This window comes from Pecten maximus, chromosome 6 (assembly GCF_902652985.1).
Source record: "Pecten maximus chromosome 6, xPecMax1.1, whole genome shotgun sequence".
Classification (NCBI taxonomy): Eukaryota; Metazoa; Mollusca; class Bivalvia; order Pectinida; family Pectinidae; genus Pecten; species Pecten maximus.
In genome coordinates, this window is record NC_047020.1 from 43,896,472 (window position 1) to 43,924,310 (window position 27,839).

Genomic DNA, 27,839 nt, shown 5'->3' on the forward strand with positions numbered 1-27,839 from the left:
CCTGGTTACTTCCTTTATTGTCCTGGTTACCTCCCTTTATTGTCCTGGTTACCTCCCTTTATTGTCCTGGTTACCTCCCTTTTTTGTCCTGGTTATTTCCCTTTATTGTCCTGGTTACCTCCCTTTATTGTCCTGGTTACTTCCCTTTATCTTTATTGGTTACCTCCCTTTATCTTTATTGGTTACCTCCCTAAATAGCTGAACTTAAACACAAGTGATCCAATAGATTGGATGTTTGATTTTTTGACGAACAGTGTCATTAATTTCCAGAAACAGAGACAATGCCCTGAGTTGAGAATTTACCTTCATAAGCTATCTTGATAAAGGTTGTTATACAATCTGGAACACAAGATTCTGGTTGGTGGCCATTAATGTCAAATATATCCCGACAGTGCTAGAAGGATGTCAAAAGGAATAGCTTTAAATTGCAGTTTTTTTCCAAAAAAAAAAAAAGTTTAGTATTCATTGTGTGCATTTCATTTAAAGTTTGGTGTCTGCAGATAAAAAAAAAAAAAAAAACAGAAGAAAAAAAGATTTTCTGACAAATAGTATAAAAATTGAAGGAAGCCAAGCAGAGCTACCGGCCATTTGAGTACAACATGTTCACAACACAGCTAGCAGCATCTATTAATATTGGAATATTATAAAAGATTTAAATACATGCGACACAAAACCACAAACTGGACATATAAATAACAAATAAGTTGGCTGTCTTTTAAGTCGTTACACAATAAAACGTTATAGTCGCTTCAGACACCACAGAGGAATATCAATCACATAAAATGCTTTTTATCTATTATCTATCAAAATAAATAATTCACTTAATTTTGGTTAAAGATAAATATAGAATATAAAAATTATTTTAAGTGCTTTCATTTATTTCAACATTTCCTTTTTCTTTATTTGAATTGATTAAAGATTTAAATGAAATATTGTAAAAGTAAAGTGATGTATACTGAAACACAACGAAAGGGAGAATTGGTTGATGGTAGTATTCCTAGCTCTTGTGATTGTAATATCACTCTAGTTTGGTGTTAATGACATTTTCAGCAATATGGCTAAGTGTAATAGGCAATTCTATTTTTATCAGTGCTCATTAAAAGCCGTAAATGTTTTAACCTCGGATGATACAACCACAATTGTTTAATATAACTGTGCATGAGAACATTTTGGAAAGTTAAAAGGATCCAAGATGACTTGGTACACTTACAGCGAAAAACTTCGACAGCAATTAAAAAAAAAAATAATCTACCACATTATTAAATGTTATAGAAACTGGATTTAGCATAACATTTAATTCCAGTAATACAAAGAAACTTTGGTTAAGAAAATACATAGAAAAAAATTTGTGAAAAATTTAAGGAAATAATGATTTTTAAGTAAAGACTGTGTATTTTATGACAATATGGGGATAAAGGAGGACTATCAACAGGATCACCCTAAACATGTTGTACATACATAATTAGTCTAGTTATTTAACAACAATATAGATATATAATACCTATCATCAAAGTCTCCGTAGTTATAACTGTACAAGTTACCTCCCTTCCTTACAAGACATGTTTCAACAGATCAAATTCAATTCCAGGATAAATCATATTTAAGCTTCGGAACCTGGATTTGTAATTCAGTCTAACTGAACTTAATTAATGTTAACTTTGGCCCTAAAACCAAGACGGATGCAGCCAAGAGAAAATTTCAAAATCATAACAAGGGTTGGTTTTTGTTTCTAATAAAACACTTTTTTTTTTAAAAAATCAATTTAAAGTGATTTTCATATATGTGGTTTGATCTGAAATACAGGATTATTAAATACTGATTTCTATGATTCATCTGAAATTGACAAAAAAAAACCCTTTGTTCAAAAGGAAAGTAACTTGTAAAGGCCAACATTGATTTTACTACAATGGCAATGATATCATGAATTGAGATATCAAAATTTACAAAATTAATTAAAAATGAATAAATTGATGTACAGATGTAGTCACCGACATTTTCAATCTTCCTAAACAATTTTAGTGAAGTCTCCGCTGAATTACTCAGTTCCAACACTGACAAAGAACACTAGAGTTATCCCCCTTGATGACAGGCCAGACTTAGATATATATTTATTAAAGACACGGAAAATATCAATATTTATTGGAAAAGAAAAGACAGGACAGAAATATTCAAGGGTGATGATTATACAAGGCACAATATCATACAGCAAGTGTCTCCCTATGTACCAAGTCAATGAAGATATGATACCTCTGTACAGAATTATTTCAAAAATTCTTATAATCAATATATTTTTTTTTTTGAAAATACCAGTTTTGAAGCAATATATATATGGAATCCAGTGATTCTATTGTGAATATTCAGGACATATTTTAACAGTGCTACTTGGTTCATCAATAAAATGCGTTATTTCTGAGTCGTCAGTACACAGGGAACACCCACCAGGTAAAGTAAAGTTTTACTGTAGCGTTACCACATAACTAACACACTGTAAATGCTCCGTAATTATGATAATATTATGTTATTCCCTATGGAATAATTTTTCACAATGTGGCCATCCTTGAAATTTCCATGGGTTACATTCATATATGGTATATAGATAACTTACCCTACGCTACCCTTGAATCTCATAGATGCAATGTATGTGTGCAAATTTGAATTTTGTGCATAAGATGATATTATTAGCAATTTATGTAAAATATTCAGCCACGAAAAAAAATACAGATTGATTACAACACTTTTATTAAGGTTTCTATATATATACTGGTGCATGAACATCAAATATAGATGAAAACATTTTCTATATCTTTGATCTATAAGCTAACATTTTAAATATCAAGAAAATTTAATATCATCATTATTCAAGGACATTTACCACACTATAATGCTATACAAACTCACAAACACAGATGATGTTTCTGTCTGGACCAGGAGACTTTCTGGTAGGTATTGGTTTGTTGTGTATCAATATACAAAGATGATACCAATACAATGTACCATGGTATTACACCATTACAACAACATCGTATTATAAATTACAGCTAATCCTGTTATTTATTCTTACCCAAACTCTCCTGCAAACATAAACTCTCACCCAAACTCTCATGCAAACATAAACTCTCACCCAAACTCTCATGCAAACCACGTAAACCTTTTGTCTTGCAATCTCTCATGCAAACATAAGTTATCGCGTAAACTTGACCCAAATCTTACTTCTTGCGCAAACTTTCATGCAAACCCAACCTCTTGCTCAAAATGTATACTATATGTACAATTATTCAATATGTACAAGGGTTAACTGAAACAAATTCATCAATATTTCAATAAATAAGTGTTATATATATCTGTACTCAGAAGCTTGTGTGTCCACCAACAACACTTTCTCACAACATTCCTCAGACAACTAAACTTACTAAAACAGTAAAAATGCTATATTTTATATCAAATCACTTATATTTTATATTCTATTAATGCACACTGAAATATGAAAATTTTCCATAGTAATTTATTTTCCGATCAAACAATCATAACTAATTATTTTGATCAGACTGCATTCTGGTATTTAAAATGTTGCCATTTTAAATTTCATGACAGAAAATTCTCCATAGATATACAGTATTTCTGCAAGTTTAAAAACAGTGAAACCCTGTAAGTAATGTTTTCGAAACAAATCATGAACAACATTAAGCTATTTTCCATTCCTTCATTCCAGGATTATAAAATGCTTGATTTTTTTTCAAGGGTAATATACATTTTACACATGTCCAGCAATATTCAGATTCTGTTTTAAAAGAGGTTCCACTTTGAAATATGCACGTAAAACACAAACATGCTACTGTTAAAAAAGGTTATTTTTGGTTGAGAAGTTCATTTTTAGTGTTGAAGTTGAATTCTTCATTTGATGCTCCGATGATTTTGTTAAAAATATTCATGCATAAAATCATTGAAAAATAATTTTCACTCTCCCTGGTCATCGAAACTGTACACAACACTTAGCAAATATGAACATAGCTACAATGATCGTGTCCTTTGATAACTATTGAGCATAAGGGACGAAATTATGCATAAAAGATTGATAAAAACCAGACACATTAAAAAAATTTAAGAAGATATCTACATCATTTGTACATATCAATTTCATGTCTACTGGAGTCATATTATACTTTACGGTGAAGACAACCAGCCATGCGAGTTTTCTGATTTTACCAACACACATATACACTGTACATATATGTTGTACCAATACTGACCCAAATGTTCCAGAAAACCAATCAGTTTTCTCATTTCATCAACACATGTATATCAATTATTTTTTATTGTTTTGCTGAAAATTGCTTAAATTTTCGTTTGTTTCTTCACAGATATTAGCAATGTATGAACTTTGACCTTATCTGAAAATACAGGGTCAACACAAAACAGTACATTGTATAAGTTTATTATCATTACGTACTGAGCTATTTTTAAAGTCAAAATATCTTAAATAATGCCATAAAAAGCTTTAATGAATTTTTTAAATCTGTTCTAGAGACAAAGCTTGAGAAAAATTTACTAGCCGGTATCCCACAAATGTCAATGATAATCACTTTAAAATAATTTTTGAGAAAAAAGACAATATTTCATTAAAAAATATTAACAACAGTATATTGTCCTAAATTTCAACCAGTCATTTATATTCACAGTGTAACCTGTCTAGAGTAGACCCTGTGTAATCTGGACAGTTGTAACCACTAGACAAGTCAAGGTAATTAAATGAACCTGTATAATCAGGAAACCTGTCTATTACCTTAAGTCTTGGCCCCAGTAGTTTTAGATTAAACCGTAACCCAGAAAGATATCAATATTGAACGTCAAAAAAAATTCCAAAAATAATTTGCTGTTAATTGAATGAAGAACAGCTATGCTAAATCCTTACGTTGGCTAGCTAAATCAGTAGGAGATACATTTTACAAATCTATGGCTGTCGATGCATAATGTACAAACTAGATTTTGATGATCATGGTACCGGTTAGGTAACTGCGTTTTATCATCACTGCGCAGGTTAAGATGAGATCACAATATCCAGCATGGATCGATTTTGAAAATCTGTCGGCCGTTCCGGGGAAGGTAATACTTTCTACAACCAATGTTACAGAAACACCTCACCACAGAGGTAAATCTGGGTTAAACAAATTACTGTATCCCTCTCCTGCTAGATAATAACTGAACTCCATAAACAGACAAGGGAAATAACTCCAACGACGATCACCTGTACAAAGAACTCCCAAGGGAGATAACTCCAGCATAGATAATTTGTACTCCCCAAGATTTATCTGCAGGGCTGCTTAGAGTGGCAAAATAAAATCAATTTTAAGATTCTGCGGCTACTGTCATGGAAAAAGTAGTGCTGCCATTTTATTTTTCTTATCTTTTTTTTTCTATATTTCTTTATTTTTTTTTCAATTTCTAAAAAAAAAAGTTTTTGTTATGCATGGATTCTGAATTTATTATTGTCAACATAAGTTTCAGAAATACAAAGCTAAAGGTTCTTCAGGCTCTTCAGACTAATTCCCTGTTACTTTGAGACTATTTCCAATTTCTTAGAGGCTAATACCCCGTCACTTGGAGACTATTTGCAGACAATGTTAGATCACTTTTGGGGATGTGCTTGTCTGATGGACAAAACTAAAATACATGAAATAAAAGTGACAATCCGGAATTTCGATACAGCAATCAAACTTTTGGCAAATTTGACAATGAAATGATGTTGGGCAAAATGGCAGTGCCTTTATAAAACTAAAAATTAACTTTATTTGCCTAAATGCAGTCTTTTGAACTAGGAATTCCAGAGGTTCCAGCATTAACTCCATTCAGCACCTGGCTTTTTGCCAACTAACAGGTACGTTTTCATATCTCCTTTTCCCTTCACCGGAATCGTACCACGATACTCAAAATCGTACATCTCTCCGAGCAGGTTCGCTGTCGCCTCAGGAACTTGAATTCTATCTTTGACCCCAGTGGAGTACATTCGACTGGAGATGTTCACTGTATCCCCCCAGATGTCATATAACAACTTGGTGGTACCGATGACACCGGCGGTAACTTCACCAAAGTTAAACCCAATGTTCAATTCGAATGCAAAGTTAAATATACTCTCATTAAATCTTTGCACCACTCCTTGCATTTCAACACAAAAGTCCATAAGTGCGAATAAATGAGCATGAGGGTGCTTGTTTTTTGCCCGATTAGATTCATTCAGCCCGGAGGCCGCCATAAAGGTACTTGTTATAGTCTTGATTTTTTCTACATCTTTGAAACGGTATTCGTCCAGCAGATCCTCGTAGTCGCTGACGAGTTCGTTCAGCACACGCAGGTACTCTTTTCCCCCTTGATATGCCTCATCATAAAATTCGTTGAAGTTGACTAGTGTTGCAAATATCACACCAACGTCTTTGTGATTTTTGGAGTATTTCGTCACACCCATTTTATTTATCTGTTTCGATACATGCTCCGGTATGATATTGTGAAGCAGCCAATCAGCTTGATCCATGGTTCGCTGCATCTGCTGCTTATTGGCTGACGCCTGTGCATCTCCATTAAAACTCAACCTGTAGTTAATTTCAAATTCGCGGTTGAGGAACCAAACCAGAAATAGAAGTAGAACCATGTCGAGTAAGATCTCGTACCGTCGGTAGTTGCTCCCGGAGAATAGGTAGTCAAACTTGTTTGTGTCATTTGACAGCGGGGTCTGAACATCGTAATTTGTAGAGACATTACCCATTAAGGTAGAGGTATTCCCCATAAAGGTGACTTCTTTTGTGTCCGAGTTGAACATACAGATATTCACACTCCACAAAATTATCAACACGACTCCAGCTAAAGCAGCCAGAGTTGACTTGAGCCAGGAACTGAGCATGGTGAAGTTACAGTAGTGAAGTAGCGACACCATGATGCAGTAAGAGAAAAAACGAAACTGCCAAATTTTTTCTGTTAGTACGTCACATGAAATATTGGAATAAACCGCAACCACTGGGATACTTGCAACGATCGCTCCAAGGATATTGCGGAAATACCATCCAGATATGAAATCAACAAACTTTTTGCACGATTCCATTTTCTGCTTCCTACATTTGATATCAGTTACCGCGTGGACTAGGACCAGAATCTCCAAGACCAAGGATACCAGGAAAACGAGTATCCATGGCAACTCGCAGTCGAACATGATAAATGCAGCGATTGCGATTATGGTAAATACGACGAAGGATATGATGATCTCCACCAGGGCGTGATATCGTGGCGACGACAAGGTGTTCTCGCTCTGATTGTCCTGGATATAGTGGTCCCGATAGTCCTCCTCCAGGTCCTTGTTCTGGAAGCTGAGCGTGAGCTTAGAGATCGGAGGTTTGTAGAAGAACTCCTTGTTTTTAACATCTTCCTTCATACACTTGAGAATGTAAAGATCGTTTTGGGCACTGTCTTGATTATGGTGCATCAGGGTGTCGTTGATCGGACTCGTGATATCTGAAATGATGGAAAAAATAATTATAAATCTGACTAATAGCAAATTTGATGATATTTATGTAACCCTGGTAAATACTAGCCACAATACCGCTCAGCCTGAGAGATCTTCTCTTTAATTCGATCGGTTGAGCGTAAGACTATTAAGTCAGAGGTCCTGGGTTCGAACACTAGTGGAGGCATTATTCACAGTTAGGACAAAATATAATGATGTTCAGTAATTTTGGTTTTGTAATTACTAAACCAGCGGTTTGTAGACGGGAAGATGCAAGTTAGACATTTTTATGTGAGTTTAATGATCTTGCAGAGGAAACAATGGAAAGAAAGAAAGACAGGACCAGAAAGCAAGAAAGAAAGAAATGACCGGACAGAAAGAAAGAAAGAAAGAAAGAAAGAAAGAAAGAAATGACCAGAAAGAAAGCAAGAAAGAAAGAAATGACCGGACAGAAAGAAAGAAAGAAAGAAAGAAAGAAAGAAATGACCAGAAAGGACCAGAAAGAAAGAAAGAAAGGACCGGAAAGCAAAAAAGAAGAAATGACCAGAAAGAAAGAAAGAAAGAAAGAAAGAAAGAAAGAAAGGGGGATGAGAATAGAAGGCATACTAGTAAAAGTGACGTTTACCACATGTTTATATTTAATGCAGTGACATCAGTTTAGTAAGTTTAGTAAAAAGGTTAAACATCATAATCCATATTATTTTGAAAAGATCAGACTGAGAAAATAATACAAGGTCATGTTATCAGCCACCTTTCTGCTGTTTATGAATTCCAACAGTAGCCTTCTCATCAACATCAATGACAGCCTTGTTGTCAAGTTCTACAGAATTGACCTTGAGGGTCGTTGCTATGTTGCCATTGACCTGTTGACCTTGTGACCCCATGTAAGGTCGTGGTGGAGAGTTAGAGAGAGGGTTTTGTGACACAGTAGGAACGCTTTCCATCTTACCTAAATGTGCACAAAATTAGTAATAAATTATAAAAAACTAAGAATTATTCTAAAAACATTAAAAGCTATTGAAAACAAAGAATAATTCTAAAATATATTAAAAGCTATTGAAAACAAAGAAGAATTCTAAAAATATCAAAAGCTATTGAAAACAAAGAATGGTTCTAAAAATATTAAAAGCTATTGAAAACAAAGAATTCTAAAAATATCAAAAGCTATTGAAAAAAAAGAATTCTAAGAATAACAAGAGTCCCATTGGGCCTTCGATTGCTCACTTGATAACGTATATATCTCTGTTCACTACCCCTGTAATAAACCATAGTAATTGACTTTCCCAGTGTCATATGCAGTAGCATTGTGTAATATATCACCGTGAAGTACCTAGGACATGCATACCCCTAGTTAGATGAAGCATGTATTAAGATATTTCTTTATCATATTGGCATTTTATTTTTTCCTCCAATCTGCAGTAATTACAATGACTATTATAGCTATCATAGAACTAATAAGTCCAAGAGTCCAATTACCAAGCTCCTACAGGACATCCATTTTATTACATAAACAAATTAATTTTGAAGCTGCCTCCTTCCTTCAGAAAATGTCTTGTCACATTTATCAATCTATTACATGGACTTCCATGTTCCCCTCCCAAACAAATATTTCCAAGCCTATCCCTTCCTAACAAGTATCTTAATACATTGTTTCCCAATAACATTTGAACACACATATGTGCAGTTTAAGATATACTTTTAAGTTTGTTTTGACAGATAGCCAGAAGATACACCACGGCATTAACTAACTTTGTAAAACAAAACCAGTATAATAATTATTTGTACCAGGTTACCTCCCTTTGTTATATTTTCAGCAATGTTTAATCTGATGACTAATTGTTATTTCAGAAATTAACTTCACTAGGACCCAAGTTTCTAATACCAACCAAAAGTTCGCATAACTTAAAGAAACGATTCTTGATGTAAGATGTATTTAAGTTTTTACTGACATGAAACTAAAGACAACAATTTAGCTGGGAGTAACTTTGCCCCAAGATATATATATCTGTTGCCATCAAGTTGTTGGAAGCCGAACATAAGGGAGGTAACTTGGTAATCTCTAGAGATTTTGTCTTAAAATCAAAATAATTACTAATTAATGGTTAATGCAATAATTATCATGCTTACTAATTATTGGTAAATGCAATAATTATCATACTATGTATATCAAAAATTAAATATTACAAAACTCAGAAGTTTGCATCTATAGCAATAGCTAATATCTAATAGTAGTTTATATCTGATAGCAATCACATCTTAGTCTAATGATAGCAGCTAACGTCTAAAAGCTATCACACCCTAGTCTGCTAATAATAGCTATAACATCTAAAAGCTATCACACCCTAGTCTGCTAATAATAGCTATAACATCTAAAAGCTATCACACCCAAGTCTAGTAATAGAAAAATTGCAGAGTTATGAACAGAAAGACAGATGTTAATTGTAGAAAAAATGTGAATTTACTGGAATTGAATTTATTAGAATGAAAATGTTATTATGCAGCTATAAATTTAAGAATCAAAAGAGTGATGTCCCTGACCCCCTGCACTATCTATAGATTAAAGCAACGTGTGCACTCTACATCTACTGGACCAGAACAGGTACTTGTCACACTTCAGTAAGAAACAGAAGAAAATTGACCTAACAACTTAATATTAGGTGGAGAACAATGTAATGGACAAATCAAGGGGTTGCCTCCCTTTTCACATCCAGCATCACAGCCAGTAGTTTATAATACTTACCTCATACTATTGTTTATTTACAGTCATGACAGCAGAAGTAATTGTGATATCAGTAAGAGTTGCCAGACTTAAGTCATGGAGAAATGTCAAATGTACAAGTCTGAATGTCAAATGTACAAGTCTCAATGTCAAACGTACAGGTCTCGATGTCAAATGTACAAGTCTGAATGTCAAATGTACAAGTCTGAATGTCAAATGTACAAGTCTGAATGTCAAATGTACAAGTCTCAATGTCAAATGTACAAGTCTCAATGTCAAATGTACAAGTCTCAATGTCAATCGAACAAGTCTCAATGTCAAATGTACAAGTCTGAATGTCAAATGTACAAGTCTCGATGTCAAATGTATGAATCTGAATGTCAAATGTACAAGTCTGAATGTCAAATGCATGAGTCTGAATGTCAAATGTACAAGTCAATGTCAAATGTATGAGTCTGAATGTCAAATGTACAAGTCTGAATGTCAAATGTACAAGTCTGAATGTCAAATGTACAAGTCTGAATGTCAAATGTACAAGTCTGAATGTCAAATGTACGAGTCTGAATGTCAAATGTACAAGTCTCAATGTCAAATGCATGAGTCTGAATGTCAAATGTACAAGTCTCAATGTCAAATGTACAAGTCTGAATGTCAAATGTACAAGTCTGAATGTCAAATGTCAATGTCAAATGTTCAGGTCACAATGTCAAATGTACATGTCGCAATGTCAAATGTAAGTTTCAATGTCAAATGTACAGGTCTCAATGTCAAATTTTCAGCCATGACATATACCAAAGATTGAGAGATGATAGGAATAGTGAGAGTAAAACCCTTGGATTTTGAAGATGAATTAAGAGATATGGAAGATTGGGGATAAGGACGCCCCCCACTCAACACTACTGCAAAGCAAGCCAAGTCCACCTATAGACCTGTTGGTCCTCAATCCTTCTACGTAAGGTAATAGGATAACAGGTGTATATATATATATATGTATACGTAGTCAGGCAACCCTTGGCATGGAGTGTAGGGAATTAGCTGTATGCAAAATTCAGGTTAAAAATTATCAAAATTTATTGGCTGAACTTGGCAGTTAGGGGTGTCGACGGAAATTTTATTGGTCAGAACAGACAATTAAGTATGTCCAATACTTTTCATAATTCATAAATACTGACAGCCCATGATGTCTTGTTTAATCCAGGTTTCTTGTAAATACAGCCAACCAACAAATTTTGTTTTGCTGTAAACCAAATTTCCTTTGCGCTCATTTTCTTTTGATATAAAAGCAGTGTTCAATCCAGAATTAGCACCAATAGGGCCAGTCTGGCCCCTGACCGTGTTTAAAAACAGGGGTCATTTAAGAGGAAAGAGGGCTGCTGAAAGAGAAACTATATATGAAAAAGCTTTAATATGCTAATTAATGGAAATGTAATTATTTAGCACAATAACACACTATTTACTAGTCTGAAAAATGATTCTTTTTGCAGTCTTTCATTTATTTCCTACAACTTTTAGGCATATTAATTTATCTGGATCATGAAAATATTTCACTGTAGGTAAATGTCGTGAGAAATATCCTGCCTCAGTTATCGATACTGTCAATAAAATTCATTGATTGTTTGGTACTGATGAATGCGCCTACCTGGTGCCTCACTCACGTGTCCGGGAGGATTCATCTGATATTTTCTATAATAAAGGAACCCATTCAAGTTCTGATGTTACAACTTTACACGTAAGTATTTATCAACTGCTTTAAACCTTAGAATTCTTTATTAGTCTCCAATTAATTGTTAGGTAAGTATCTTTTCCTCTTACTTTACTGTCACTGACTGGGCAGTCAGTTGTCATTGGTTGAAAGGACACTTTTACTTATTTTGTCTTTCTTAAGGTAAAATCCTGAGAATATTGAAAGTAACAACATCAGAGCCAATCAGAAGTATTACTTTCATTTTCAGGCTTCAACAAGTGGGAATCCCTGAGAGTCGATTGAAAACTCCTGAGTTAAGAAATGGCTTTTGACGCTTGTAACAGTGAGGGCCATTTTCATCAGCCAAGTTTAGCTGTGTATTTAACTAAACCCTTCAGAAGTAGTAATCCCTATGTGCCTCATCTATGCGTAAAAATTGTGCCATTGAATTACAAAGAGGTCATTGACGCATTAGTGAAGCTTGGATTGAACACTGTAGAATTGGGAACCTTTTTTCAGATCTGAGTTCAATTATAAAGTGAAATACTTTACAATCTTTTTGAGCCACTGGACAAAATTGATGAAAGTAATTTGTATGCAAAAGTAATCTGGTTTACCCTGTATCATAGCGTAGATTCTCAATGGTTCTCAACTTGCACAACAAATATATACAGTTTTGTTTATCTATAGATGAAGGAAGTTTGATTTTCATACCAGAATTGAAGAATCCATGTTTTAATACATTATTCTTAGTCTAATAAATACTGCAGGTCTCCTAACATACGAGAGTAGGACCACATCTCCATACAGACGAGAGTAGGACCACATCTCCATACAGACGAGAGTAGGACCACATCTCCATACAGACGAGAGTAGGACCACATCTCCATACAGACGAGAGTAGGACCACATCTCCATACAGACGAGAGTAGGACCACATCTCCATACAGACGAGAGTAGGACCACATCTCCTAACAGATGAGAGTAGGACCACATCTCCTAACATACGAGAGTAGGACCATGTCTCCTAACAGATGAGAGTAGGACCTCGTCTCCAAACAGATGAGAGTAGGATCTCGTCTCCTAACAGACGTGAGTAGGGCCGTGTCTCCTAACAGACGAGAGTAGGACCACGTCTCCTAACATACGAGAGTAGGACCACATCTCCATACAGACGAGAGTAGGACCACATCTCCATACAGACGAGAGTAGGACCACATCTCCATACAGACGAGTAGGACCACATCTCCTAACATACGAGAGTAGGACCACATCTCCTAACATACGAGAGTAGGACCATGTCTCCTAACAGATGAGAGTAGGACCTCGTCTCCAAACAGTTGAGAGTAGGATCTCGTCTCCTAACAGACGTGAGTAGGGCCGTGTCTCCTAACAGACGAGAGTAGGACCATGTCTCCTAACAGACGAGAGCAGGACCATGTCTTCTAACAGATGAGAGTAGGACCATGTCTCCTAACAGACGAGAGCAGGACCATGTCTCCTAACAGACGAGAGTAGGGCCGTGTCTCCTAACATACGAGAGTAGGACCACGTCTCCAAGCAAACATGGGTAGGATCTCGTCTCCTAACAGATGAGAGTAGGATCACGTCTCCTAACAGATGAGAGTAGGACCACGTCTCCTAACATACGAGAGTAGGACCACGTCTCCAAGCAAACATGGGTAGGATCTCGTCTCCTATCAGACACGAGTAGGACAACGTCTCCTAACAGACGAGAGTAGGATGATGTGTCCTAACAGACAAGATTAGGACCATGTCTCCTAACAGACGAGAGTATAACCATTGAGAAGCTAGGACCTGATACAACCAAAGCGAGCAGCAAATGAAATTTACCCGTGCCGTCTAGCGATGTTTCGCTGTGGTGCCGCCCTAAATATGGCGCTGCTGTGACACCATTCACATCCGTTCCCTGTAACACAAAAACAGCATTTATACAGTAGACACAAAGTAATGTTGTCACTTAGATTCAACAAGCTAAAACAAGAGATCCCAGAGGGATCTTGGCGCCCATCATTGATAAATCTAAATCAGACCCATGAAAGACTAATCTTTTCTGTACTTTTCTAATAAGGAACCTATATATGAACTCAGAAAGTTCTAACAAGAACTTTCTGAAACATCAATATACAAGAGATCCCAGAAGGATCTTTGTACCCATCATTGATTGATCTTATTTGGTTATATATAAGATTGATTTTTCCTCTATATTCTTTCATATAAGATTGATTTTCCTCTATATTTTCATTCTTTCTTCTCTTCCCCTTAGTAATATGAAAACAAGACTAAGGGGAAGTAGCTCTAAGGAAACATCTTGTACACCTCATACACACTTACACACAAGAACATACTGTATATAAATACATTATCACTTATTCTGAATAAATATTAGTTTTCTGAAGTTATGAGTGAATTTTAAGGAACCTAAAAAAAAAATGTGACCAACAAATTTAGTGGACATACTAGAAATACTACTATTTGTTTAAATGGGGTACCCCAAAAAGTTAATAATACCAAACCATCAAAATAGCAACAATAAAAACAAAACTTCAATATTTCATATTTCCTAGAAAAACGAAATATCATGAGCATGAATTATCTCCCTTTCTACACTAAATGAAGTCACTATCCTCGAGTCAGAATTCTGGAGAAACACCTTTCTTCTACATTTGAACACCAGAGTTACAATCAAAGTATAGCGGAATTGATGGATTAATAAATCAACAAGAACATTGTGATTATGGCATTATTTTATGGCAACATGACTGTTACTTCATTTTCTTTATTTTTAATATTTTATTTTTCTAAATTGTTTACTGTTAAACTTGAACACAGATATCCTACCTTCCCCTCAGTGTGGTTGGCCTCCATGTCATCCTGGGATTTCGATTCCTGTAATCACAAATGAAATAGCTGTCATTTACAATATTTCAAAATCATTCATCACAAAATCATTAAACAAGATATGAAAGTGAAGTATATTATAACAATAATTTGTATAAAAACACTCTCCTTATCCCTCTGAAGTCATCATAACTCTAGTATACACTCCAGCAGTGTTGTTTGGACCCAATATTAATTTCATGAGCAGACGACAACTCTGACGAACAATTCATAGGCTGTGAATTAAAGTACCTTTCTACTCAAGACAGAAAAAGTTATCCAGACTGGTAAAATGTTACTGAACTTCACTATATACGTAGACCATGCTTAAAATCTTGGTGAAATAACAAGATCCATAAGGTGAGTTATCCTATAGCATCACATCAACTTTGATCCATCAGGCTTATATTGCAGGACAATGAGTTTATTGACATTTTCACAGGCAACATGGGTGGGACTTATTACCAAACTTGTGTTTGTTGTTGGATACATAAATACTAAAATAAATAAAGGGAGCATTGGAGTCCTAGTGACCTACATTTGATATATTGAATCAGTTCTAAAATTTACAATATGTACAAATTTTATGACAGCGTTTAGCTTTTAGTATTAATGTTAATGATCTGAAATTAAAAATGGACTAAGGAGAACCTACATCAGAGGTTTGAGAGATATCCTTCCAGTAATTCTCAAGAAATAGCATAAACAATGATTGCTTGCAAATGGACAGATGATGGACAGATGATGGACAAATAATGGACCAAGAATATGAGGTTATTTGAACAGCTAACTATCTGATAATGGTGGGTTAAAAACCAAAATATAATACTGACAGACGTACAGGGAAAATGTCAAACACTTAATGACCCACTTCTTCTATTGGGCATAACAACCTCAATCTTACATGTATCCATGACACAGCAAGAAAGCTAACAGGGAATCAGTCTCCTATTGGATCAATACACACAAAACACACATGGAAGTGATCCCTATCATTATATACAGGACTACAACCAGAACTGGTATAGAGAGTAACATTGTAGGCCTACAACCAGAACTGGTATAGAGAGTAGCATTGTAGGCCTACAACCAGAACTGGTATAGAAAGTAGCATTGTAGGCCTACAACCAGAACTGGTATATAAAGTAGTATTGTAGGCCTAAAACCAGAACTGGTATAGAAAGTAGTATTGTAGGCCTACAACCAGATCTGATATAGAAAGTAGCATTGTAGGCCTACAACCAGAACTGATATAGAAAGTAGCATTGCAGGCCTACAACCAGAGCTCAGGTATAGAAAGTGTTGTAGGCCTACAACCAGATTTGGTATAGAAAGTAGTATTGTAGGCATACAACCAGAACTGGTATATAATGTTGTATTGTAGGCCTTAAACCAGATCTGGTATAGAAAGTAGTATTGTAGGCCTACAAAATGCAACCAGAACTGATATATAGAAAGTAGCTGCCAAGGAGATTAGTATGGTAGACCCAGAGCTGCCGAGGAGATTAGTATGGTAGACCCAGAGCTGCCGTGGAGATTAGGATGGTAGACCCAGAGCTGCCGAGGAGATTAGTATGGTAGACCCAGAGCTGCCGTGGAGATTAGTATGGTAGACCCAGAGCTGCCGTGGAGATTAGGATGGTAGACCCAGAGCTGCCGAGGAGATTAGTATGGTAGACCCAGAGCTGCCGTGGAGATTAGTATGGTAGACCCAGAGCTGCCAAGGAGATTAGTATGGTAGACCCAGAGCTGCCGTGGAGATTAGTATGGTAGACCCAGAGCTGCCAAGGAGATTAGTATGGTAGACCCAGAGCTGCCAAGGAGATTAGTATGGTAGACCCAGAGCTGCCGAGGAGATTGGTATGGTAGACCCAGAGCTGCCGAGGAGATTGGTATGGTAGACCCAGAGCTGTCTAGGAGATTAGTATGGTAGACCCAGAGCTGCCGTGGAGATTAGTATGGTAGACCCAGAGCTACCGTGGAGATTAGTATGGTAGACCCAGAGCTGCCAAGGAGATTAGTATGGTAGACCCAGAGCTGCCGTGGAGATTAGTATAGTAGACCCAGAGCTGCCGTGGAGATTAGTATGGTAGACCCAGAGCTGCCGTGGAGATTAGTATGGTAGACCTAGAGCTACCAAGGAGATTAGTATGGTAGACCTAGAGCTGCCAAGGAGATTAGCATTGTAATGGTTGTGTACCTCCCATTACACAGTATTGATATCAAACTGACTCGTATAATCTATTATAGGGAGCCTTTGAAAATCAATATATGACAGAAGTTTAGTAAGATTCACCAAGATATGGCCAGTACAGGCATGACAAGTTCCCTACAGAAAATCTATTATCATGTTGAATTTAAAATCAATATTTAAATCTGACATCAAAACTAGACATTATTAATTTTTATTGGTTTTTGTTGTTGTTTTTTATATATACATGTGTATATATTTATATTTTTTTTTTTCATCTTTTTAAAAAAATTCTCCTGTATGCTTCTGCTTGGATGAAGATAAGCTTAGTGAAGCTAAAGATATTGGTCACAGTGACCTACATCTGATCTCTTGAAGCAGTTTTGAAAGGTATGATACATCAGAAATTAGGGATAACTTAGTTAAGTGCTCTACAAACAATGACTGGACTGTTCCACACAATCAATTTGGCGTCCTCATGGTAACTAAGGTCATATGAAGTGTTTCTTCATGAAGATAATCGGCTTTTGACTGATGGCCAAATATACAGAAATATTACCAAGAGTTTCAGTACATGGACACTAAACATCACACAACAACACAAGATGCATTTGATAAACACCCTGTGTGTCTCAAGAAACAGGACCCCTCCAGGGAACACCGCTTTCCTGACTTCAAAACAATTCAGCCTCACTATGGTCCCAAACTGCAACAAACCTAGATTTCTCCATCAAAACCTAACAACATTGATCAACCTCACACACATTTCAGTAAGCTTAATCTTTTCTTTGACAAATAGGAACACAATAATCCCCGGGAGACAGGAAATATAAAGTTATATTGACAGCCACGGAAAACTTCCCATCTCCCATAAAATGTCAAATATAAATTGATCTTGCGGATGTTCCTCTGGGAATCTACAGTAAAAACACTGCACATCTGAAGGATTACTATTGACTTACAAATCCATCCAATTCCCTGTGGACCTGTCCAACTGATACCATTAGTGAAAATTATGTTCCCGTACACATTACCTAACGATAAATTACATTCAATTAGAATTGGATTTCTATCCTTTATTACTGTCTATATTGGGGAGTTTTACCCATAATTCTCATTTCTATTGCTGTTTTAATCTCATTTGATTAAATGTCATTATTTTGACATACTATGACCACTCTCTATTAGTAAGAACAATTTGCGAAGAAATTGTAATTAACTTTTCGGATGATTGTCTTAATGTACATGTCAGTTAATGTATAAATGCCGAATTCTATATCACCTTTTTTGGCAAAAATCAAATCTCTGGCCATCTGTTTTTTTGGGAAGTAGATGTATATATATGCTGATAGATGCAGCAGACAATTAATGACTTTGAGACGCATTCCAAACCAGATTCATATCATTACACACTTAATGTCGGAGATTAAAGAGAGTGTGTATTTCACTTCTGTCTTAATCTGTGTCTTTATGAATACAATGAGGCAAGTTTAATTAACATACAAAATCTCTTATGTTTGGTTTATTTTGTTTAAAGTCCTATTAACAGCCAGGGTCATTTAAGGACGTGCCAGGTTTGGAGGTGGAGGAAAGCCATAGTACCCTTGAAAAAAAACCACCGGCCTACGGTCAGTACAAGGCTACTACTCCACCTAGGTTTCGAACTCGCAACCCAGAGGTGGGGGGCTAGTGATAAAATGTTGGGGACACCTTAACCACTCGGCCACCGCGGTCTCCAATCTCTTAAGATATATCTTAACTGGGCAGTAATAATGGACATGATGAAAGTTCAGCATCACCAGCTTTTGGCTCAGGTGTCCAGAAAATTCTAGGAAATGATATCATTATTGCAATCTATTCTGATCTGCTTTCACCGATTCAAAACTCTTCAAAAATATTTCATCTTATAGCTACAAATACAAATTAATCAGGACAATTACATCTTTGCCATTTTTATCCTCCGCAGGGCCAATACATCAAATGTGATTCATAGGCAGGGTTGGCCTTATTGGAGGGCAATGAATCACAGATGTTACCAGGCAGGATCTTGTTGTTAAATCCCCAGCTAAAAGTAAAACCCCTCTAATAAGGCCACTCAGGTGAGAAAAGTGGCTGTTAGAAAGAGGGTTATTTACTATGAATTGTGTTACATTGGGAGAGGTGGCCTCAATAGACAGATATTCTTAACTGTGCAGAAGTAGGGTGCCAATGGACATGGAACAGATTTATACAACAATTTATCTGGGAACTGACCCAAAACATGGAACAGATTTATACACCAATTTATCTGAGAACTGACCCAAAACATGGAACAGATTTATACACCAATTTGTCTGAGAACTGACCCAAAACATGGAACAGATTTATACACCAATTTATCTGAGAACTGACCCAAAACATGGAACAGATTTATACACCAATTTGTCTGAGAACTGACCCAAAACATGGAACAGATTTATACACCAATTTATCTGAGAACTGACACGTAAACACGGAACAGATTTATACACCAATTTGTCTGAGAACTGACCCAAAACATGGAACAGATTTATACACCAATTTGTCTGAGAACTGACCCAAAACATGGAACAGATTTATACACCAATTTATCTGAGAACTGACACGTAAACACGGAACAGATTTATACACCAATTTGTCTGAGAACTGACACATAAACATAGAACAGATTTGTACACCAATTAATCGGAGAACAGATTAATGTGTTTTTTGACTTGTTTAATCAAAAATAGAAATACCAGAAAAATCAGATTTCTTTTCCAAAAAACAAATGTTGTCGTCAGTTTATCAAGAGAAATATCTGACATGAATCTTTGCCCTGAATCACTGATGTCACACAACCAGAGACATTAGCTGTGATCATGCTCCGTGTTATTAAGAACCAGGCTGTTAGAATGTTTAATGTTTTCTGATTACATGCCACACGGTAATAATACAAGTCTCTATAACAGGAACTGAAGAGAAAAGTTCGTGTCAATCTGACACATGATCAGCTCGGGGAAAACAAAATGTCTTGATGTTACAGGACCATAAATATGATTTCAAAATGCCACAGGTTCCCGACGATCGTATCAAAATGCCAACGGTCTCTGTCAAACAAATCAACAGGTATGAAATGCTATTTTTTTCACAAATAATGAGTTTGTAGCCATATTTCTGGTATATGCGTCGGTTCGGTAAAGGGCAAGGTGGAAGAAAACAGTGAAATCATACACAAGTCCTTGAAGACTTGGTTTTGTAATCTGTGATTTCCACCTCATAAACTCATGTTACAGTAGATGAAAGGGACATGTCTATGGATTTTAATTTGCTATAGACACGATTTCCGATAATACAGGTCGTAATGGAGTAATCTTCGAACGGATGAGATAATCAACATAAAGAAGACAGCTGAGGCCATACCAATTTGATTTGTTGTTCGTCGGATTTACCGCTCGTGTTTTGAAAAATTGAAATTGAAATAAAATTAAAAATTTACCGCTCCTATTTTTGTGTCAACAAAAAATGACGAATCCGGAAATTTATTCCGCAAAGTCAAAATTTAGAGAGTCCCTTTCCGGATCAATTGAGCGTTTGAAACGAAGGCATAAAAACGTGTTAAGACAGAGATCTTAAGCGTTTGTTTGACATAGACACTTCTGTCAGAGCACGAAGAAACCACGAGGTATTTACATCAATTTCAATGTGTCAAAATGGGTATTTTAGTCATATCTGTCACTACAGAGTCAGGTCGTCATAATGTATTGGACAATACGGCAATGGAGCTTGAAGGCGATTTATCGTTCCTAGATTTGTATAATAGGGTGAACGAAACACAGTACTTGTTATCAGAAATTCGGATCTCGGACAATCGTCATTTCGTCCGCAGAAATGTCCATATCGGTATGTCAAGATTTAGAGATGAGATTTGTTGAATTCTTACTGAAACCACAACACGAGAAAGAGAAACATTCTACCAGTGACCCGGTTAAAATGTCAGCATTTTCTGTGCTAATGGAATCCCAAAAAACGCTTTCTCTTCCACCCAAACCAAAAGACTCCGCCAAACTTGTCAGTCCTCAAAAACTGTGTTGTGATTTTCAATGGTAAATTTTAGTTTTCATTTTTTATTGGTTGGGACCATGCTTTTGTTCTCATTAATTAATATTGTTAGATTTAATAGTCCATGTTACCAATTTTTTGTAGTTGTTTTATTAGTTTGAGATTGGGGAGGGGACCATGTTTTTGTTCTCTTTCCAAAATATTGCTAGATTTTATAGCCAATGTTGCCAAAATATTGTAGTTTATTGGTTTCAGATTCTAGTCATTTTGAGACCTGTTGTTTGATACTTTGACATGCCAATCAAAGATGACTTTGTTAATGTTATCTAATTTCAAATACTATCAATGTTTAAACTTAATATTTAATAAAACACTGTTGATTTTGTTTGAGCAATGTGTTTGTTTTGTAATGGTCATCCCTTGATATTTGGATTTTTATTTTTTATAGATGCACTAGCCAAAATATTTCCTTTTGGATATTTTTTCATTGGTATCCATAAAAGAACATGCATTGCATACAGTTTTTGAATTCAAGCTTAAGCATTTCATCATTCATGGAGTGACCAATCATTGACTTCGGGTATTTTAGACAAATGTTCTACTACATTACATTGTTTGTAACTTCTGTTGTTGATGTTCTTCTATTCACCTTTTGCTCCTGAGCAGATCCATATATGTAGTAATAATTCAGCAACATCAAATAACTAGTTTGAATGATTTAAACATTTGGTGTTGCTGTATTTAAAGAGGAAAAGGCATTGTTCTAATATTGCGTCTGTGAAAATTACGCGCTCGCTCCAAAATGTTAGGATTTCAGTTTTTTTTTTAAATAAAAATTTTTTCGCTCGCTCGCTCCAATTTTAAAATGTCAAAATCCGAAGAACAATTTATCAAATTGGTATGGCCTGAGGGCTAATATCTCAAAGCAATATGCAAACGAGATCCCGGAAGGACTGTGACATCCACCATTAAGCCAAAATATGAACTTTACTGATTTTAAAGTTTGACATTTTCTGGTCTATTTTCAAAACTGCTGTATCCTCAAAACATTTTTTTATTCTTTCGATCAATTCCAAAACTGGACATGCGCAACTATAGACAAAGAGGAACTCTGAAAAACCCATCAGTTGTTTATGAAAAATATTAACAACAATAGTTAACTGTCATAATCCAAGATGGCTGTCTGTTGGCCAGTTTTTGTTTTTGTTTTCTATCAGGACCAGCCATGCATTACAATACCATGGTGTACATACACAGTGTATGGATTGGGAGGAATTCCTAATGTTCAAACTCTTTATGTGAATCTGCTAAGTAATGTGTCAATTCTATTTCACTAGAAATCAATAAATCGTGGATTTTATTTAATTGTCAAAAGTCAATTGATTGTGAATTTGATCCCTTCAATTATATATCAACTGATAATTGTGGGTTGTACTCCTAGTACCACAGAAATCAATGAATCGCGGATCGTCTTCCCTCCATTAAAAACAATCGATAATTGTGTATTTCATTGACAAATTAAAATGAGTGGTTGATTTGTCGGTTACAAAACTCCGACACATTGACCCCAGAGATAAAAGATTGATGACCAACTTAGATTCCTGAAGATAAATTACACCCAACACAGAACGGACGGCACAATCACTTGATTAAGTGAAAACCCTTTGATATTTGAGAAAATCAATTCTTTACGATGTATCCCGGAGCTTGTAGTATAAATATTGACCTTTGATATTTAGAAATCAATGTCTAAATCAAAGATTTGTTTTGCGAGTCGTTAATTTCCAGATTAACATGTATTAAGTGGTTTATTTGTCTGTATGTTAGAAATGTCTGGTTGAATACCCAGAACAATATCTACTCTACATAAATGTATTATATCGAAATCTACATCAGACTGAAATGGATTTCTTCGGAGCTAAGAAACCGCCCGAAAGAAGTTACCGTCTGTTTCTTTGAAGAGGATGTGAATATATTTCCAGCTAATGCAATTGGTCAGAAAAATATGAACTTATTTTGTGTAAACTGTCTAGGCATACAATCAGATATCGACTACACCACAGGAAGAAACGGATTTTTGATGAGTTGTCCGCAAATGTTTACGTTATAAGATGTTGAGGCTGACACTTGTCTGCTTGTGACGACTACCCACACCGTGTGATAAAAAGTGTTTTAATTCTTGTGTCAGATTCAGACCTAACAGCCGAAAGAGATTAATAATATGTGTTTTATCTGGAGAGATTTTATCGAATTCTCATCCTCAGACGGTTACATGACACCTAGTTATGTCAAAATTGATGCATCAACGCATGAAGATTTCTGACAGTTCAAAGTTTTTTCTTTCCAATATTCATCTCTTTTCCAGCACAGTTTTTCTATTTTCCTTGACCAAGTATTCAGGGGAAAAGAGAGTAAAAATAATCTTACTTGGTAATTTTATATTAAATCAAAATTAATACAGGACTTTACATGAGTGACTTTATCATATGGAGTTTGATAAACAAGTTCAGTAATTTGTTGTGTCGTGGGCCTTTAGGCAAGTGGTATATACAATTATTTAACAAGTGTAATCAATTCTGTATCACATGATAACAAGTTTATGATTCTATTTATCACATAACCTGTATTGAAAAGAATGTAAATGAAAATTTTCAAATTCATTTCTATGTAAGACAGACGATTTTCGACTCAGACGGTACTTTTTCTCTAAAGAAACAATCGTGCAACGTACGTCACATATTCATTGTGATGTCATAAAGTATTTGTGATGTCACATTAGTGTTAGTGCAGGTGTCTTAGGATATTGATGACATGGTAGAATGGGCCGGTTTTGTAATAAATGTGTTTTCAAATAATCAATAAACATGTTATTAAACGGTGACTGAAATTTGCTTAAAACTTGAGAATCCAAACTGAGCCGGTAGGAGCACAAGAAACAGATATATCTATATGTTTGGCCTTTTTCATTCTAAGACGGCCATCTTTGAATCTGGACTGACCCAAACAGTAAAATCACTTTGATCCTTACAAAAAGACTGAACGAAGTAAGATCTGTAAAAAGTTTGAAATATCGGTAAATATTCAATATAAAATGATCCCCAGGAAATAAGGCTTCAGTTTGGTCTAAGTGCACCTCCTGAAGCCAATTATGTCAGTTGTGCTAGTAACATTGGCTCTGTAGAACTTCGGTTCGAGTTATATAGATTGATGTCATAGAATGTTGAATTTCAGATCAACAAAACAACAATGATTCATCATGAACATCAGTAAATGATCTGAATAGAAAATCAGCATCATAGAACTTGGATTTCATATCAAATCTATAACTAGCAACATTTAGCCAGCAACGTGTCAGAACAATAGAATTTGTTCAACAGTAACTTTACTAATTGTGTTTTAAATGTGAACGAAAAATGGATGGAGATGGATGATGAGAATTTAGCATTGCCAGCTATCGGCTCAGGTGTCCTAAAAATCCTAGGAAATGATATCATTATTCCAATCTATTCTCATCTGCTTTCACCGATTCAAGACTCTTCAAAAATATTTCATCGAGCTACGAATATAAATTAATCAGGACAATTACATCTTAGCCATTTTTATCCTCCGCAGGGCCAATACATCAAATGTGATTCATAGGTAGGGTTGGCCTTATGTTACCAGGCAGGATCTTGTTGTTAAATCTCCAGCTAAAATTAAAACCTGTCTATGAGGCCACTCAGGTGAGAAAAGTGGCTGTTAGAGAGAGGGTTATTTACTATGAATTGTGTAACATAAGGAGAGGTGGCTGCAGAAGACAAGTTTTTGTTATATAGAGGTGGCCTTAATAGATAAGGTTATGTTATATAGAGTTGGCCTTGATAGACAAGGTTTTGTTATATAGAGGTGGCCTTGATAGACAAGGTTATGTTATATAGAGGTGGCCTTAATAGACAAGGTTTTGTTATATAGAGGTGGCCTTAATAGATAAGGTTATGTTATATAGAGGTGGCCTTGATAGACAAGGTTTTGTTATATAGAGGTGGCCTTGATAGACAAGGTTATGTTATATAGAGGTGGCCTTAATAGACAAGGTTTTGTTATAAAGAGGTGGCCTTAATAGATAAGGTTTTGTTATATAGAGGTGGCCTTAATAGATAAGGTTTTGTTATATAGAGGTGGCCTTAATAGATAAGGTTTTGTTATATAGAGGTGGCCTTAATAGACAAGGTTTTGTTATATAGAGTTGGCCTTAATAGACAAGGTTATGTTATATAGAGGTGGCCTTAATAGACAAGGTTATGTTATATAGAGGTGGCCTTGATAGACAAGGTTATGTTATAAAGAGGTGGCCTTAATAGACAAGGTTTTGTTATATAGAGGTGGCCTTAATAGACAAGGTTTTGTTATATAGAGGTGGCCTTAATAGACAAGGTTTTGTTATATAGAGGTGGCCTTGATAGACAAGGTTATGTTATATAGAGGTGGCCTTAATAGATAAGGTTATGTTATATAGAGGTGGCCTTAATAGACAAGGTTTTGTTATATAGAGGTGGCCTTAATAGACAAGGTTTTGTTATATAGAGGTGGCCTTGATAGACAAGGTTATGTTATATAGAGGTGGCCTTAATAGACAAGGTTATGTTATATAGAGGTGGCCTTAATAGATAAGGTTATGTTATATAGAGGTGGCCTTAATATACAGGTTTTGTTATATAGAGGTGGCCTTAATAGACAAGGTTTTGTTATATAGAGGTGGCCTTAATAGACAAGGTTATGTTATATAGAGGTGGCCTTAATAGACAAGGTTTGATATATAGAGGTGGCCTTAATATACAGGTTTTGATATATACAGATGACCTTAACATTAAAGTTTTGTTATATGTGTAAAAGTACAGAGTATAAGGTCACTTTACTAGCTCAAACAAGCAGGAATTGTAAGATGTTTGCCGTGGGAGGGAGAGGTCGCTAGTTTGAAGCCCCGCACAGGCAGGTTGTTTTTCATTTCTCTTCCTATTACAGATTTGGTGCCGTTGACCACTCCAAGTGAAAGCTAAATGAGATTGAGAGGCTTCCCTGGAGATATAGAACCTGGATTGTGGCTGTCTTCGGGGGCAAAGACTTTGTGAAGGAGGGAGTGGTGTAAAAGTAGAGAGTATAAGGTCACCTTGCTAGCTCACACTAGTGGGAATTTCCCTTTAGCCTAGTGGTAGGATATGGAGAGTATAAGGTCACCTTACTACCTCAGACTAGTGGCAATTTCCCTTTAGCCTAGTGGTACGATGTTTGCCTTGAGAGCGAAGGGTCGCTAGTTCGAAGCCCGGCACAGGCAGGTTGTCACTACTCATTCCTATTACATATACAGGTGACCTTAATAGACAGGTTTTTTCTATACACAGGTTGCCTCAATAGACTGGGTTTTGCTATATTAAATTGGCCTTTATAGACAAGGTTTTTCTATATATACCAGTAGGTGGCCTCTAAGGCAGGTTTGATTGTACTTTGTAAAAGCTAGGGAGAGAACTGAGAAGGATTTTTTAACCCACCTTTTCTGAGGCCAGAAGCTCAGTAGCAGCATTATCAGCATCCCCAGTTTGACCAGAAGTTGTCTCCCCTTCAACAGTGATCGCCACATTATCCGGGGACGCTGTAGGTGAGGCTGCCAATGTTTTGATCTTCGGGCCCTTTGTACAGTTTTCGTTGCGGCCGACGATAAAGTAGGTTTTTATTACTGTGGAATAAACACACACTTCACAGATCTGGAGAGACATCAAAATCTTAAAATATTATGTAATATTTTTAACTCATAATTAAAATGAAATCTAGTTCAATTTAACCTTGACCTTGCTAAATGGATATAAAGTTTATATTTCATATTAAACTGACTGGTTTTCAGTAAATAAATATTTTTTTCAGTTCTTACAGATATCGGTGTATCAAATTCAAGGCCCTTCATGTAGTTCCAGACCTTTTGGCACTAGAGAAGTTGTTGTGGGCGAGACAAATCATAAACCAGGATAAATTTGTGTTGACTGGAGATTTTTGTGTTTTTTTTCTCCATTTTTGTGTTCGTTTATAGCAGCTATGTCCATTTATATTTGTGTATTAATTAATTGACTCCAAAGAATATTTTTAAAGGGCTTCAGTTGATCAGTATTGTATTTTGATACAACTTTCAAACAATAACTATTAATGATAAAAATTGATATTTTTACAGACTGTTGAGTTAGAATATCACAATTCAAGGCCAGAAATACTATTTAAGGCCTGAATAGTGTTCCTGTGGCTTTTCAAGACCAAAGACAGAATCCAAGGTTTTTTAAGGCACAGTTAAAGGATCTTTAAACCTTCAAGGTTTTTTTTTCAAGTTTGTCTGATGACCTATTCAACTGTTTCTACTTCATTTACACCAGTAACTTTTCCGACTCCTCCACCCCCTAAACCATCAATATTAAAACTACACCAGCAGCTGTTCCAAATACTTATTCCCTCCCACCAATGTACATGTGGCTGTTCCAACCTTTCTCATCCTCCCTGTGTTTGACCTGGTACAGTCCTGTCGCCACATTGTAGTCTTCCACCAACACCTTGTGTGTCCTGTTGTCTGTAAAATACAAAATATATAAACATTGTAACACATTGTATACAAAATATATAAACATTGTAACACATTGTTAACAAAATATATAAACATTGTAACACATTGTATACAAAATATATAAACATTGTAACACATTGTATACAAAATATATAAACATTGTAACACATTGGTGGAGACAGTAATTAGTGGGGACAGTGAGACAGTAATTAGTTGAGACAG

General features: G+C 35.6%; 1 protein-coding gene across 1 annotated transcript in view; it reads right to left on the bottom strand.

Moving 5' to 3' along the window:
* Positions 1 to 2,722: 2,722 nt before the first annotated feature.
* LOC117329864 (adenylate cyclase type 9-like) overlaps positions 2,723 to 27,839 on the bottom strand; it is a 63,555-nt gene continuing 38,438 nt past the window's right edge. The window contains exons 2-6 of the mRNA XM_033888055.1: positions 27,540 to 27,623; positions 26,566 to 26,750; positions 14,752 to 14,799; positions 13,744 to 13,819; positions 2,723 to 7,494 (exon numbers count right to left, since the gene is read on the bottom strand). Of these exons, the coding sequence (XP_033743946.1) occupies positions 5,834 to 7,494; positions 13,744 to 13,819; positions 14,752 to 14,799; positions 26,566 to 26,750; positions 27,540 to 27,623 (2,054 nt within the window). The 3' untranslated portion in view covers positions 2,723 to 5,833. The remainder of the gene's footprint in view (positions 7,495 to 13,743; positions 13,820 to 14,751; positions 14,800 to 26,565; positions 26,751 to 27,539; positions 27,624 to 27,839) is intronic.